Source organism: Amblyomma americanum, chromosome 1 (assembly GCF_052857255.1).
Source record: "Amblyomma americanum isolate KBUSLIRL-KWMA chromosome 1, ASM5285725v1, whole genome shotgun sequence".
NCBI classification, from domain to species: domain Eukaryota; kingdom Metazoa; phylum Arthropoda; class Arachnida; order Ixodida; family Ixodidae; genus Amblyomma; species Amblyomma americanum.
This window is the reverse complement of record NC_135497.1, coordinates 209159954-209176387: the sequence shown is the minus strand read 5'-3', so window position 1 is coordinate 209176387 and position 16434 is coordinate 209159954. Positions and strand designations below refer to the sequence as shown.

The following is a 16434-nucleotide window of genomic DNA, read 5'->3' as shown; positions in this document are numbered from 1 at the left end:
CTGTTCTGTGCTGTTTTCTGTGCCTTGAATCGCACCAAGTTTTGTAGGCAAGTTTACTGTGCCGTAAAACTGTTAAGTAATGTTTGCTGCTAATTTAAATTATTTATGCAATGACAATAATGAGGTATCTTTAAATGGCATGCAAAAATGGACCCCTCTCTCTTTTTGTTTATATATTACCTTCAAAAATGGAGGGCTTTGCATATAGAAGTGGGATGGATACTTGTGACGCAGGTCTAGGGCAGTGCCGATGGCCTGGGAGGTGTCAGGTGGTCCCTGCCGGAGATGGCATGACCCTGTACTTGGATGGGGCACATACAGAGGACTCTGTGCACTACTGCGTGCGCTGGTGGCGAGATGCATCAGCTGCTGAACAGCACGCTTTAGGCCCGAGGGTTCAGGTGCGGCGCGTGCTTCTGTTCAACTGCGTCGGTGACCGACGACCCGAGATTCTGCTCTCCTACCTAGCAGAAGAACCCTTCCATGTTGCCCTCTTTACTCCTAACCGTCTCAGCAACACCAAGAGCCCGTACTCAGGTGAGCCCTCCCCACTGCATTGCCTAGCAGCCAAACACAGCCAGCAAGCAGTAGTTCATCTCATAGTAGCATCTTGCATATCCCATGAGCTTGAATCAGTGCATTTTTTTTAATGTTATTTATTGCCTCAGGGCGTAAGGGTAGTTGGGAAGGTAGAAAGAGGAAGAAAAGTGTGGGCGGGTGTTAAATGAAGGAGAAAAGGTGCGATGATCTAATGAAGGCGAGGAGGAAGTGGTGATGTAGGCCCTGCGTTCAAGCAATATATGAGGACGGGTTGTCCGGCTGGAGACCCGCTGCTGCCAGGTGGCGAATTCTCGTTGGCTTCAGTGCTGGGCAAACCCACAACAAGTGGCGAATATCAGGCTCAGTATCAATGCATTTATTTTCAAAAAAGTGACTGCAAGACGTACAGTGAAACTATGGGACAATTCATGTTACAGAACTCAAGGCCCGACCAGAAAATGCAGGGATTGTTCATTAAGTTTTACCTCTTGGGTATAACTTTTGTATTAAGTGATGAATTGAAAGGTATTGCTCTCAGATGAGTTAGGAACATTCTCATTGTCAGGACTAAATCACTTTTGTGATCTCCTTATTCGACACACATACCTCTCTCGGATGTTCCTTCCTTTACCCGGAGCACCTATAGAGTGAGGTTGAAGCTGTAATGCGGGTGAGGCAGAACAGCTGCCCTTATTCTATGACAGCATGACTTGTGCATTAGTAGAAGTGCATTGCTGATGATGATGGTGAATTTTTATGGTGCAAGGGCATCTGTGGCCAACGAGCGCCATGGCACACGGTTGATTCTTCTACACAAGGTGGGGTCAAAGACCCATTTCACAAGCATTTCACCCTAAATAAGCCGAGCACCAGACCAGGGGAAAGCTTGTACCCACTGTATCACCGGTGGGTATCCGGCGGGACTGGGGATCGAACCCCGCATCTCCTGCATGAGGCGGATGCTCAATCGACCGCTGTGGTCAGAAGTGCATTGCTGCTGGTGGGGCTATACGGGAAAGTGATGTGCTCGTGGAACGCCATTCAGTGCAGTACAAGGTTATGTAGCCTGGGAGGCTAAACTTGTTAAAAGAGTAGAGACACCAAATTTTCGAATCCATATTTTTTTTCTTTGGAGTTCAGTGGTATACATGAGTCATGATGTGGAATCCACCCACGGCAGCGGAATGATATATAATTGAACTTGTTTTCTTGTGTCATTTTGCTTTCGGTTTCAAAATTCCAACGGCGGCTGTGACGCGCAAGAACTGTTCATGTCATGTGAGGCATGCAAAAACGGTGATATAATTGCTGCTTGTTCATCTTTTGACGTTCCAACTCTTGAGCAGGCTTGCGTAAGAGTTGATTTGAATCAAAACGAAGAAAGCAGCGACCATACTGCAGTTTTTGTGTGCCTCACTTGACTTGAATGCGTCTTGTACGTCACAGCTGTCATTTGAAACTGAATCAGCATGAGAAATAATATGACAAAAAAATTTAATTATAAATTATTTACCACTTGTTGGTGCATTCTACAGAGCTGTCTGTTTTCTAATGTGCTGCGCATCATTCTAAAGAAAGAGAAAACAACTAAATTTGGTGTCTCTACTCTTAAAACCCCTTGCATATCTAACAATCTTTTCTCGTTTTGTAAAAGTTTGGCAATGCAGGGAGCGAGAGCTCACTCCCCCTTTAAAGTACTCTCCTTGAGAGCTCATGCACCCAGCGTTCCTCCCACTTCGCAAAGCATATTGCAAAGTCCTCTGTTGAGATCGCGGTCAGCTGCTGCGTTGTTATCTTTTTCAGCTTTCTGAAAGCTTTTGTCCTTTAAACAAGACTTAGCTTTTGAATAGCCAAAAATCATATGGAGATATACATGCCTGGGCTGTATAAAGACTGGCGGACCTGCACCATGCTGTGCCAAAAAGCTATGCTCAAGATCCAATAAATGGGCAGGTGCATAGTCATTTCATTTTCACTTAACAATCCACCTTTTTCACAAGGACGCTCTGCGCATGCGTGCCTCTTCTCCTTCAGCTCCACTGGTTGAAAAATAAACAAGTTGCCAGCTCCTAGTGCGCATGCGTAGTTCATATTAGAAACCGCCGCGGTGGCTCAGTGGTTACGTCGCTTGGCTGCTGGCCCAAATGACGCTGGTTTGATCCTGGCCGAGGTGGTCGAATTTCGATCGAGGCGAAATTCTAGAGGTCCGTGTACTGTGCGATGTCAGTGCACGTTAAAGAACCCCAGGCGGTCGAAATTTCCGGAGCCCTTCACTGCGGCGTCTTTCATAGCCTGACCCGCTTTGGGACATTAAACACCAATAAACCAAACCATTTCATATTAGTGACGGGCGCAGCTGACAGATGGCGGCAGCTGTCAAGGACACAGATTTGCCACTTCGCAGGCGCAGCTGGCTCCTCGTGGAACCAGACCGCGCCTTAGTCTCCCACAAAGCGCTTTTTTTCAACCAATAGCAGACGAATTTTCGTCACTCCCCAGAGGGTGCCACATCTTGTCAAAAAGGTGGATTATGAATGTGATGCTGACCTTGCATGCTGCCTCATTGACTCTTTCCATACTATGCCATTGAGCATGGGTCACCGGTAGACCGTAGATTTTGTGAGCTGTTTCAAAGCTGCCATTGGACTTTTTTCTTGTTTGTTAGTATGTTGGATGTCTATATGAAGCAGTAAATTTTGGTGTGCAACTTTTGTTAGTGAGCATGCTAATTGCCCTGATAGCTGGGTCCTCTTGCAAGTGACCTTGGTGTCGCAATTTTTTTTTTGTCCAAGGTAATATTTTTTAATGGTAGTGGTAGCAGTAAGCTTCAGATATGGTTTTAGTTGGGCCAATGAAGACCTCAAGAAACCATGTTGGAAACATCAACTGCTCTTTATCGGAGAGCATTTTCTGCCTGCTGTCAGTTTACAAATGGTTTGTGCCGCCTAAGGTATAATAGCTAGAGATATCTGCAGTATTGTGGCTGCTATTTGTCATGTGTGTACAGGCCAGGTCGGAATGAAACGCGAACATGCATATGCCGTACTTTTCCACTTTGCAGCGAGATATTCATTTAAAAACGGTCTATGAATATATACTACTTCGGTAGAGCTTTTACCCTTAAACGTGAATCAGGCTAGTTGTGCACTGCAGCTGAACGTACACAAGATATTTTGTTCTGACAACAGGCACTGCCGTTTCATTTCGGCCTGACTGTACAGTGTATGGCCATGATTTTGTACTGCCCTCTCTACAGAGACAGCAGTTTTGCTCGAGAAAATAGCCTGTGCCTCCCCCTTACCATGGCAGTATGCAGTGAAGCCAATGGCACCGTGGAATGAAGCCAAACATTTGACGAGATGAAGCCATGTATTTAGGCTTTGCTTCTCAGTAGAGAATACGATATCAGTCAACACAAATCAGTATATCCCAGGTTTATGAACACAGGACATTTTGCTGCTCTTCTGTCTATATCTTTCAACATAAAGGATCTATTTCGCCCACTGGCGTTTGAGCCTTGGCCACTGAAGGTTTCCTTTTTGTTTGTGGCTCAGCACATTATTTAAGTAAAACTTGACTGTTATGTGTAGCCTTTAGTAAATTCAATTTTAAACAATTTGTGCATTAGTAAATTTTCATCTTTCATGATATTCGCATGTGTTTTGAAGTTTACTTTCACAAAATTTGTGTTTGACAATATGTCCGCTATTCAGAAGCACATTACATTAGTATTGATATGTGTTTGTACTTTCTAGAATTTCCCAATAAAAATATTTGGAGAAAAAAGTTGCTTTCGTAACTAACACCTCCAAGAAATAGCGTATTTTCATGACGCAGTACACTTTTTTTATAGCTCAAACTGTTGGTAAGTCAGAGCGCTGAAAATGTCAAGTTCTCTATGGAGTATAAATTTTTTATTCAGTATTGTAGAAATATATTTTCTTTCCACATTATTACAGATAAATTATAGATTTATCTTGTGTATATACAGATAAATTAGATCAAATGTTCACATTACTACCAAATATTTTATATTCAAAATAATACTAACACAGTACATTTACTGTCAATATATTTTCTTTCCACATTATTACAGATAAATTATAGATTTATCTTGTATATATACAGATAAATTAGATCAAATGTTCACATTACTGCCAAATATTTTATATTCAAAATAATACTTAACACAGTACCTTTGCTGTCTTCATTTTCATGTGCTGTGTGTTAATGTAACCAGTGCATAATCTTCAAGCAAGAATAATAAAATTAACCTACTAGAAAACACCAGTTTTTGTAACAGCAAGGAAAGGGTTTGCCTTCTTCTTGCTCTTGAGCAGGCAAATGTGAAATTGACCTGTGCAAATGCAGTGGGTCCTTTCTAGTGGAAGGCCAGATAACTTGTATACTGAGCCTTACGTTTTGAAGGTTCTAAATCTGGTCAGATGCTTTCTATATAGACATTGTACTGCTTTCCCAGTTTGGTGGTGGCGGCTGTCTGCTGCTTGCTGCAAGGTTAAAGGAAATGTATGTTTGTAATGGCAAGAACTGCTGTGGTATTAACCCTTTAAGGCACATTGTACACAACTGTGTACATTGAGAATTCAGAGCTTTTTCTGGGAGTGTGAAATAACTAGGAGCAGTTTCCTTGTTTCAGATGGATTTAGCATTCTTTATTTCATAAATGGGGTGCTTTGTTATGTCAGCTAGTGACCGCAGTAAATATAACTTCTCAGAACATTGAACCTGGTGGCACCTCCTCTGCCATTTTCATGCAGACAGGGCACACATCTTAGAAATGAACAGTGTGGCTCGTGGCTCCCCTGATTTCTCTGAGTACTCATTAGACAAATCCTGATGTTTTGAAGTTAGCTCCCAACACTGTGAAACTTCAGTCCAATGGGCAGTGCCTGAAAGGTTTAAACGAGGATTGCAGGCCACACATGCCATCTGTCACAGTTTCACTCCTAAGCACAATGCAGTGAGAGATCTAAAAATAATTGCACCATGCCTGGAGGCTTTTGTTGGCAGGCACTTTGCATGGCAGGCAGTTTATTCTTGAGCGAGCATGCCTCGCCACTGGTCAGCTTGCGACAGAGCAATAAGAGTGAGGCCTCTTGGTGCTGTGCTTTGTGCTTTCTGCAGATCAAAGCGACTTTACTGTGGAGAAGTGCACAGAGACAGCTCGATGTGAAGCAAACATGCGCATTTGGTGCCACCTGCTATCAAGCCTGCAGGAAGAGGAGATTCTTGGTAGTGGCTGCCCTACTTCTCCACCTAGCCTTAGGGGAAACCCCGAAGACTCCTGTCTCGTCTTCTCTAGCATCTCAAATACTATGTCCTGGCTCCAGGAGCAGCAGGTGGCTGCCAGGAAGTTGACGCCGCCCTGTCACATACAGGTGGGCACCACTGTGGGGGGGAGGGGCTGTTGATGCACTTTCCGTATACTATTACAGCTAGTCAGAACCAGGGGCTGGCACCAGCACCAGAACCGGTACTCAGCAGGCAAATGTTGTCCTTCTGCTAGAAAAATTGACAGTTACAGTAGTATACAACTTTAAAAAACAGCAGTTGTTAACACTGGGCCACGGTCTGTGGCATATTGTGTTAATCCGCCACCCAGTCACAAAAGTAAACGAAATCAGCTTTTAAATGTTTGGCTCTATTAAACAAGCCACATATCAAAATTCTAGAGCCTATGTTTTTTCTCATGATTAACTTCTTGTTTAGGTGACAAGATAAGTTTTAGTAGCGGACTACTTTTTTGTTGTGGAGGAATTCTGTGCACCGGTCCTGAATGTGGGCGGAGCTTATCCGACTATAGTGCTAGTGCTCTCGCTATTTTGTGATGAAAACTGATAACCAGTACTCTTGCTGCAAACAGGCGGTGCAGCAAGTGATAGGTGTAACGTTGATACCGGAAGTGGGCAGTGTGGGTGAGGGAACAAACGCAGGTTGATGACATCCTAGTCGAAATCAAGAGGAAGAAATGAGCCTGGGCAGGGCATGTAATGCGAAGGCAAGATAACCGCTGGTCCTTAAGGTTAACGGAGTGGATTCCAAGAGAAGGCAAGCATAGCAGGGTGCGGCAGAAGAAGGTTAGGTGGGCGGGTGAGATTAGGAAGTTTACAGGCATAGGGTGGGTGCAGCTGGCAAAGGACAGGGTTAAGTGGAGAGACATGGGTCAGGCTGATGATGATGATGAATAATTATCTACACTTAAACAGGTGTTGTCGTGGTACGTGTGTGAGACGAGACAAAGGCAGTTGTCTGTACGCTAGTGCACCTTGCTGGCCAACCTCCCCAGGACAGAGGGAAGTGGGGTTAAAAATTCAAAAAATAAAGACAAATTGGGGGAGGAGACAGTGTCTACAGTGGCTCTCTGCAGGTACAGGTTGGAGAGAGTCTCGAAGTCATGAGTGTGGAAACGTACGACTCGGTAGTGCAGAGTCTGCCCAAGTTTTGGGCATGGGAGGGCGAGTGTTCAGGGGCATGGACAACAGGGCTTCAATAGCTGCCAGGAGAAGGGCTGTTTAGATAGTCACTAAAATGGTTAATCTGTTCTGAGTAAATGAGTGCAAAAAATGCACTTTGCATAGAGTGTACATATGGTGTAGTATGGTCAGGGTCGCCTGAACCAAATATTGCAACTTTACACCTAGTGGAGCCCTGCACTTTCAAGCGAAAAATTGTGTGCACTGTCTGGAGGCAGTATTAATCTCCTTAGATGCTGCAGGTGATGTTAAAGGCTGTGCTGCGATGTCAGATTTTGAGCACACTGCATAAGCTATCGGTGAAAGCTTGTAATGCTCATGGAAATGACTGAACGCAAAACCTTAAAAGGCAGTAGTGTATACGTGTTACATTGAAAAAAAAAAAAAACAGCAAAAGCATTGCTGCTGCATTTTAACACATTTTAACAGATTTGCACCTCTCCATGGATACCGCGGGAAGTAGCGAGTTGTGGCAGCTTCCTTCAAATGCCTGCAGCTTGGTTCACCTTTTCAAAAACATGGAGAGCACACCTCAAACAGTGCTTCAAAAATGTTGCTACCATTTTTTTTTTGTAGTATCCCTACACAGGGCTGAAGTTTTTGCATGTCCCCTTTTTCCCCACATTTGTCTCCATACAGTAAATTTTCATGAAAAGACCTTTGTTTTTTTTTAGGCTGCAATGATGCAGTGGGTTGTTAGCATCATAGACATGATCAAAAAGGCTTCAGTCTTTTGTGCACTGCAAGTTAAGTTGTTCCATACAACTTTGTACTATTTGACATTGTGTTTTAAAAGCGTTAGGTGACATGTATTATATATATATGCAGCAGGTATTTTCAGTCTCCTCATACTCTGTCCCATTCACAACCCCCACTTTAGTTTAGCTCTGGTAATGCTTAGAGCAGAAGCAACTGAGTGCTTAAGATGGGTGCATAGAATTATGCCTGCTGGTGCATTCAGTAGACTTCTTGTAAATGTATGTTCTGGAGAAACCTTGCAAGGACTATCACACTCCAGTGCCAAATGCTCATTGCAGTTAATGCAAGGCCTATATTATAGGCAGCACCTGTGACACTTATGTTGATGTGTATACACTTCGTACAGGATTCTAAAGCATGTACAGGTGCTCACACAAGTTTTTGGAACATGGAATATATGAAAATGCCCATTTTCCTTGCTGCTTCGAGGCATACATAGCTTGATGTTGAGAGGTGCATTGCATACTTCATACCAAGGAGTGCAGACGACACCTTCTATTTTGGAGATGCATTCTTAGGCTTCCAAGCTATTAAAGATACACCAAGGAAAATCAGCAATTATTGTTCTAAAAAAAAATTGATTCTCTGGCTCTTTCTCGTCATACTGACTGCTGTCCAGCAGCAAAAGACGCATTTATTGGTGAGAAAATTGCATAGCGTCTGGGATCCATGCCCAAAAATCGGCCAGTGATGACAACACCTGTGTAAGTTTTTTTTTTTCTTTTGCAAGTTGTAGAAGCTCCGTTTTCGGTGAGAGCGGTCTCGTTGTGTTTAGAATGTGGTACCGTACGTTACAGGCCAACTTCAATTTGTCCTCAGTGTCCCATTAAGCTATTCCGTGGTTTGATTTGTGTTCCAAAAACTATTGTGGGCATCTGTACACACAGAAAACACAGTACAGAGAACAGCAAAGTGATTATACAAAGGGAAATCAGAAGCCAAATATTTTTAACACTTTTCGCGTTAGGTAGGTCGTAGCACAAATTTTTCTAGTTCTCTCAAAATTTCCGACTGTTTCTTGACTGTGCAGAAATTCGAAGCATCCAAACAACTTCTACATTTCATTGCAAAATGGCTGGACAACCGTACATCCTTAAGGAGCTGACAAAATGGCACGAGATCACTTACACTTAATAGTACTGCTTAAAACTGCTAGTTATTTCAAAGTTTTCAGCTAAATACAGTTCAGGGACACTTTGCGACTGCAGGTTATGCTGCAGGAACATTTTGTACAGTTGCTGCAGGATTTTTGTTCCTGAAAAAAATTTAGGGTTTAACTGCTGCAAACATTTTGGTGTAAAGTGATGATGTGAAGAGATCAAACCTAAAAAGTGTACTGTGCAGATATACGTCTATATTTGGTATTTGCATTCAGTGTACAAGCTTTTTTTCAGCTAGAAGACGGCAGTTCCGATCCCCAAAACACAGATGGTAGTTTTGTATTCGTTTTCATTATCTTTACATTTTTTTTGCAGGAATTCATTTGGCAAAGAGTACTGTAACAGAGTGGCTTAGCCTAAATATTTTTATAAACTTTACAATGTTGTTCAAAAGTGTGAGATGGAAAGCTTTGCAGCGACAAAGTGGTTCAAGGTGTTCAGGAGTTGTTTCTTACCTATGTCTCATGAACTAACCTACTGCCAAGCATTACTCGTGCATATTTTTGATACATTAGGTTTACGAGTTGATTCCTTGGCTCCATCATTTGTAAAACTTAACACAATTGTTTCTATTTATATTGAGGAGGAATTCTTCTGTATAGCTTCAGAGTTTACCCAAACAAATAAATGCAGCCGTTTTGCCAAGAGTCTCATACGACCCCACTTAAGCTATGGGCACGCTGACTTGAGAACTTCTGTCGCAGATGTTGCGCGAGCTTCTTATTTGCCCTCCCTTGTGCCAACACAGTGTGTCAAAGTGTGCCTTGAATGCATGCAGCTATGTTAGCGCTTAAAATTTCAGCTCCAAATTGTGAAAATTTTTTAACTGTAGAAAACGTCTTCTGCTCGAACCCGGGAATACGAGCTCAGGGCACTTGGCTACCCAGCCGAAGTTCCCAGGTTCGAACCTGGCCGCGGTGGCCGCGTTTCGATGGACGTGAAATGCAAAGGTACTCGTGTGCTTTGTGATGTCAGTGCATGTTAAACATCCCCAGGTGGGCGAAGTTATTCCGGAGCCCTCCACAATGTCACCTCTTTCTCTCTTCTTTTACTCCCATTTTTCCCCTTCCCTTACCGCACGGCTCGGGTGTCCACTGAGATGTGAGACAATTACTGCGCCATTTTCCTTCCTCAATAACTAATTTCCATTCCAGGCAGGAATTATATGTATATGCTACATGTGCTAGTACTGGTCAAACTGGTGGCTAACTGGATATGATTGCCGAGAAATAAAGTTTTTACAAGCTTGCTTCTCTCTTTTCTAGGTGTTGGCAACAGGGAGCCTTCATTTGATTGGTGGAGTGATGTCCTTACTGGATCCCGAACTTGCACTGCTGTAACAGCTGCGATGCAATATTTACCAACATGCATACTCTGGACAGCGCATTTTGTGATTTTAAAACAGACAAAAAAATCTGGTATCTGGTCTCAAAACTGCAGTAGAGCCTCACAGATTTTGTGAGGGTGCACAAAAGATATATTTAAGTTAAGTAGCCTTTCGAGTTATCAAAAAGAAACACGCCTACACAAAAAAAAGGGCACACTTTTCAGTTTTATGCATAGGCATTTCCTGCAGCAGCACCAGGCTTGTGGCTTGGAGTTCTCGCAAGATAGTACAGTTCAGAAAAACAGACTTGTGCTCAATGCCTCCTGCAATATACAACAGAGACAGAAACAGACTTGTGCTTACAATGCCTCATGCAATAGACAACAGAGGTAAAAACAGACTTGTGCTCACGCATATGACAACAGAGGTAGAGGCAAAAAAATGAAACTGCAAGGCAAAGCACATAAATCAGCAAAATGGAACCAAAGATGTTAACTGAGGCTGCAAACGTTTAGCACCCTGCAATCGGTCTGTGAGCCATTTCTGACCTTCGATATTGATGGCAATGCAAGTCAGGTGCAGTGTTACCCCATACCCGTTACTGCTGAAGGCTGCAGTTTAGTCGACAATTTGACCAGGAAGGCATGCTTTGGCAAGACAAATTATCCTGCATGTGCATTAAAATTATGAAAGTGCTGAAACTACAGTTTAGATGAGGTTCTTAATGAATGATACGTTGGAAAAACTACAGCTGGCTTTTAATGAGGGGGGACAGAGCATGTATGAAACATTTTATACATTATGCATTTTTAGAAGTTTTAAGCATTTATGAAGCAGCAGCCCACTAATGTGACAGCGACATTCGCATATTTACTGAACTGTGTAATAAAAATTCTCATCTGATGAATTGTGTCATGAGTAACCATTTATCTTCTGTTGGTTTGTATTGAGGCCCTAGCAGTACGAGACTTATAGCATCAATAAATGCCTTCAAAACTTGTGCCTACTTGTTAAAGATTGCACATAGTGAGCAGACTGTTCACACAGAATTTGCACGAATAAAGGAGAGCTCATTACAGCATGCATTAAAGTGGTAGTCCGGGAATGTGATGCACATTTTACGTTGAGTTATAAAAGCAGGCAACTACTTTTTCATCATCAATGGGCCAAACTCGCTGTCATTGTATACCTTTTACATGCAACCCTCCACACAATGCTAATCCTAATGGCCGCATTTGGGCGAGTTGGTTTTCCATGCTGAACGTGTCTTTTTGTGCTTTTACATTCAGTAATCCTAATGTCTGACCAAGTATGACAGAAGTTCGTTGCTGAGCAGCACAATCACCGAAATGAGGGCAGGCAAAACTGAACCAGCAGGTCTAGGAAGACAAAATTTATAGACATCCCAAAAACAGCAAATCTGATGCCAGTGCTGCGACATTTTGCAGCTAAACAATGTTGTATACCACTTGTGCTATTTGTGCATCAAATAATGGCTTTCCTGCAACTCTCCAGAGCGGATGAGGTGCAGTGCCACCATGGTGCCACATTGAGAAGTTCTGTGGTCACCATTCTGCACGCACGGATGCGTAGTGCCCTCCCTACACAGTGGCGTGAACTAGCGCTTGCATTGCTCGGGTGCAAAAGCTGCGCGCTCGACACTTGCTGTTCGCAGCCTTCTCTCACAAGGCTTTACTGCATTCCTGGCATTTAATTTGTAGGGAGGCCAGAAAATAATTTTTCCGGTTGGTCCCTTAAGTCTGAAATGTTTCACCGAGCATTAAAGCTGCCTGTCTCATCACTTTTAGTTGGTTTTTTGGCATTCATACTTTGTTGTCTGGTCAAGCAACATACATTTCTGTGTCTTTTTTTTTGCATGCTGCAGAGATGTCTAGTTATAGTTAATTTTAGTTGCAAAGACCATGTAGAATTTTTTTTAAATTTAGAAATTAAGGTTGGCAGTTCCCTACTTTTAATTGTGCAATTTTTTTTCACACTGAACAAGAACCGAATTCGATATTCTTCCATGTTAATGATCGTGGACCAGGGACAACGGAGGAATTACTAATTCGCCAAATTACATTCTATTGTTCATAAGGCGTTTCACTAGCAACTCTGTTCCAGAAGTTAAAATTTAATTTTTTCAGCAAAGCATGTGTGCAAAAAAAAAAAAAAAAATTCAAGCACCAACTGTGGGAAAAATCTAAGAAAGCATGCATAGAAATTTTATGAAGAGAGAAAAGGGTCAGTTGGCAAGCATTTTATTCAACTGCAGGCCAGCCACAGTGGCAGCAGCAAAGGCTTTATTTTTTTTATGAAAATATAAACTAGGACATCTATAGGCCATTGACCAAAATTGCATTGGCAGCTGAAACATCACAAAACTAATCCGTCCATGTGACGGGAAGCTATACTTATTTACAAAAGTAAATCGAGGCACAGAGACACAAAAGAGCAGGGAGTGACGCCCATAAATACGAGCTAGTATATACAGTGTACACGGGCCACTTGCCTTCTGACTAGGCTCTGTGCACTGCGCAGTGGTCAGCCTGGCAAAATGCCTACCAGGGACCAAGTCTTGAGGTTGCCATCGGTATAACTGAGAAAGACTTCAATTGATATGTCTGTGTAGACGTATGCGTATCGAAGATAAATTAATTCTATGCTACAGTCGAGTCCACGTGCACAGTTGCAAGTGCCTCTACACCACACCACACGAACTTGCTTGCTCATAGTGCGACTTCACCAGCTCCTGGACTTGGCTCTTCAGGTTCTTCATCCTGTAAAAGGCGTGACACAATGGAGTTTTCAGACATCCTGCCATCCACATTCTAGGCCTGTACAGATGAGAACTATCACATGACCACTGCAGTATAGTAGAACTTGCAAGTGTGCATTATTACATCACACCACGATGAGAACTGGCCCACAACTGTTTGTTCAGTGTTGCCACAGTACTTGGCAAATTAACCTGAAACACACGTGGCTGTTCTGAACAGCAGATATGGCTTCCCATGTGGCACTTTTACTGCATTTCTATTCGTCCTAAATGCATTGTGTCCCAGCCAGTTTCAGAGACAAAAGCTGGACATAAGGTGACAAGCAGAAAATAAAAGAGTGGATCCTGCACAAAGAGTGAATCAGATATGCACTCCATGCATATTTAGTAACTTAAAATTTCGTATTGCCATTCCTGCACTAAAAAGCCGAATCTTGGTGCTGCTAATAAATCACAGCTGTAACTGTGTGCTAACTGTTGATTACCAACCGTACTACTAGCAAAGGAAAGCCAATAAACGCTTAATGCCAACACAAGGGACAGTTTTATGCAATTTATAGACTACAGACCTGTGCTCTTAACTTAGAAGAATGAAGTAAATGGAAAACACCCCACTCTAGCAAAGCAAAAAAAAAAAAGCAGCATGTGCAAGAAAAGGCAGAGGTAGCATAGACTTTTCTATCCCTGAGACCACAGAGCAAGGTACTTTAGTTTCCTGGTCTTTTCCTGGTGGCTCCACGTTAAGAGTATGACTCAACAGCGTTACTGGGTTAATGACCATATATGCGGAATCAGTCATTCTTGGGTTTACATGCACAGGTCCCTGGGAGTTCTCGTACCACCCCTGGCGTAGTGTTGCAGCGGTTAGGTGATGTGTCACTGCCACGCAATGAAAGGTGTTGCCACCAATGGGGCTTGTGCGACCCAGGCTGCTCTTCCCGAGCAACCTCTTGCAACCAATCAATATTTAACTGCACCTATCTCAGTAGTCAGTTTGCTCACAATCCAGTGGGCAAGTTGTGATGACGCTACAAGGTCACGTGACCTAGGTCGTCCACCAAGGTTGTTTCTCGGGATTTTTTGCTCACAATGCCGATGTCGCCGCCACCACTGCTGGATTTTCTGCAGAACGGGAGCCTTAATGCTGTTGCATTAAACTATCCTTTTCTCAAAAACTTTAGCAGGTAAGCCGCACATTTGTAGAGCTGCCACAATGGATGTGTACTGACAAATCCACGTGCACAATTAAATTACAAAATAGATGTGAGTGGAAGCTAGCTTTTTTTTCCCACTGATCCACTCCGGGTATCATGAAATGTATTCACCACATCTCTCAGCAGAAGTTTCGACTGAAAGCGAACTGTATACACACTTGCAAAAGAAAAAATAAATAACAATAGGTGAATGAGTTTCTTAGATTTAAAAGATTCAATTTGTGCAACCACTGATTTGACGAACTCAGGACAGCAAAGCTGTCTATCACATCATATTTCAGAGTTTGTTACAACCAGCTTGTCTAGGTGCTGTTGCAAGTGGCAAGGTTTCATCACTGTCCATTGTTCAAGTCTGTACAGCTCTCTTAAAGGCTGCAATTACAATTGTGATAGAGACCAAGCGCCATGCTTTACTGAACCACTGCAGATTTGTCCATTTCAGGAGTCACGCTCACTGCCCCTTGTAATTAAGTACAGCCAAAAATCTTAGTTCTATTCTCATCTAGTTTAGACAGGCACTTAAAAAAAAATATGCATTGGAGTTACACTGTTGTATAAAAGCTGCTCCTTGCGCAGTGGAAAATGTGGTAAACATTATCACAGCTTTGTTATTTCCAGCACATGAAGATGGCCACGGGTAGTGGAAGCAGAAGTAACAAAAAAAAAAATGAAGGCCACTTCCTGTCTATGTCATGTGGGTACCACACACCTGCTGAATGCAATTCAAAGACTAAACACTGAAACAGTGCTTACCCTAAGCGATGAAAACCTGCCCTATACATGCATTGACTTCTTAAAAAGCAATGAACAGCTCATTTACGACTGAGTTGTAAGCCACAGTATGAAGTGCTGTGACACTATTACCATTATAAATTAAATTTACTCAGCCAGTTTGAGTGAGCACGCAATGGAAACACCTGAGTGCACAGCTGTCATTGAAATGACTCACTGCACAGGCAATGAGCAATACAAGAATGACACCACCATAAATCGACAACTCAAAACACAGCCCTGTGACCTCGCAAATTCAGAATTACAGCTGAAATGGCCCCCTGTTATAGGCTGAAGTCTGAAGGAGATGAATTCGTGAGAAAAAAAAATGACTTTGTTGCATTGCTAGCTAGCCAGCTACTTATTCTTACAGAGGACGGAGCACACATGCCCCCTCATACTTCTGTGCTTTTCAGTGACCTTCTTTCCCTGAACATGCAAAAAAAAAATAAATTCTGAGGGCACTTAAGTCTGCTTACAAGAAGGAATGTAGGCGTTTTGAGGAAAGGAAAGTAGCAGTAGCTCTCAAATCTCGACATCTCTCCACCGTGCCTTAGAGCATGCAATTGAAGACTCATATGTCATCAGTCCAAACCCCTGTCGCAAGCCAGCCTCCAACTTCACATCACATCTCGACATCTCGGTGGACACCTCAACCGCACCTTAAGGGAAAATGTAGTCTCAGAACGCATGCAACTGAAGGTGTATATGTCATCGGTCCGAACCCCTGTTGCAAGCTAGCCTCCAACTTGACTAAAACATGTAAGCTATATGCAAACAGAAATGCTATGGCACCACCCGGAATGCTGTATGACAAATGATTGCTCAAAATTTTGGTGAATATTTGGGAATACTGTTACATTGAGATCAACCAGTGATGACATCGCTGGGATTTCTCCTGCACCTGCGATATCTGTTGCTCAAAGCAGCGTCGTTGCTTCGGCGGACGCGATTTTGCGCCGCGCGTCTCTTTCCATCATTCCTCCTCTCTCCTGTCTGCACACGGCAGCGGTTGCGACCCGGGTTCGATTCCAGACCCAAATTTTCTCTTCTTATTTTTATTTTAATGTCTCATGATATCATATGACTGATGATGTCATATAGCCAGTGACGTCACAGGGGACCAACTTCCAGCAACACATTTTGCGGACACTTCCGGCGTCAACATAGGCATCTACTGCTTTAGTATTAATAAATATTTTCCCATAAACCACCATCACATAAACTTTTGTCCGTGATTGTACCTATAGCTGAACTGTAGTGTAAAATCAGACAACTTACTACGGTTGTTCAATGCACCAAATATTTTAAGCTAAACTGGAAAAGCAGACCAAGTCAAAAAGCATGCAACAGCTAAGACATGAATACATACAATGATGCTCTACCTTTT

General features: G+C 42.8%; 2 protein-coding genes across 19 annotated transcripts in view; one reads left to right on the top strand and one right to left on the bottom strand.

Annotated features, from left to right (window-relative positions):
• LOC144114552 (folylpolyglutamate synthase, mitochondrial-like) overlaps positions 1 to 11183 on the top strand; it is a 33091-nt gene extending 21908 nt beyond the window's left edge. For 2 of the 4 annotated variants that reach the window (XM_077648370.1, XM_077648371.1), the window contains 3 exons: positions 235 to 537; positions 5686 to 5939; positions 10219 to 11183. In XM_077648370.1, the coding sequence (XP_077504496.1) occupies positions 235 to 537; positions 5686 to 5939; positions 10219 to 10293 (632 nt within the window). In that variant the 3' untranslated portion in view covers positions 10294 to 11183. Of the gene's footprint in view, positions 1 to 234; positions 538 to 5685; positions 5940 to 9785; positions 9904 to 10218 lie in introns of all 4 variants that reach the window. The other 2 variants (XM_077648368.1, XM_077648369.1) reach the window with 2 other exon arrangements.
• Positions 5195 to 16434, bottom strand: part of sws (patatin like phospholipase domain containing sws) — a 152020-nt gene continuing 140780 nt past the window's right edge. For 10 of the 15 annotated variants that reach the window (XM_077648357.1, XM_077648364.1, XM_077648365.1 and 7 more), the window contains one exon: positions 12526 to 13060. In XM_077648357.1, the coding sequence (XP_077504483.1) occupies positions 13010 to 13060 (51 nt within the window). In that variant the 3' untranslated portion in view covers positions 12526 to 13009. Of the gene's footprint in view, positions 6064 to 9170; positions 10604 to 12525; positions 13061 to 16434 lie in introns of those variants that run through there. The other 5 variants (XR_013311053.1, XR_013311055.1, XR_013311054.1 and 2 more) reach the window with 4 other exon arrangements.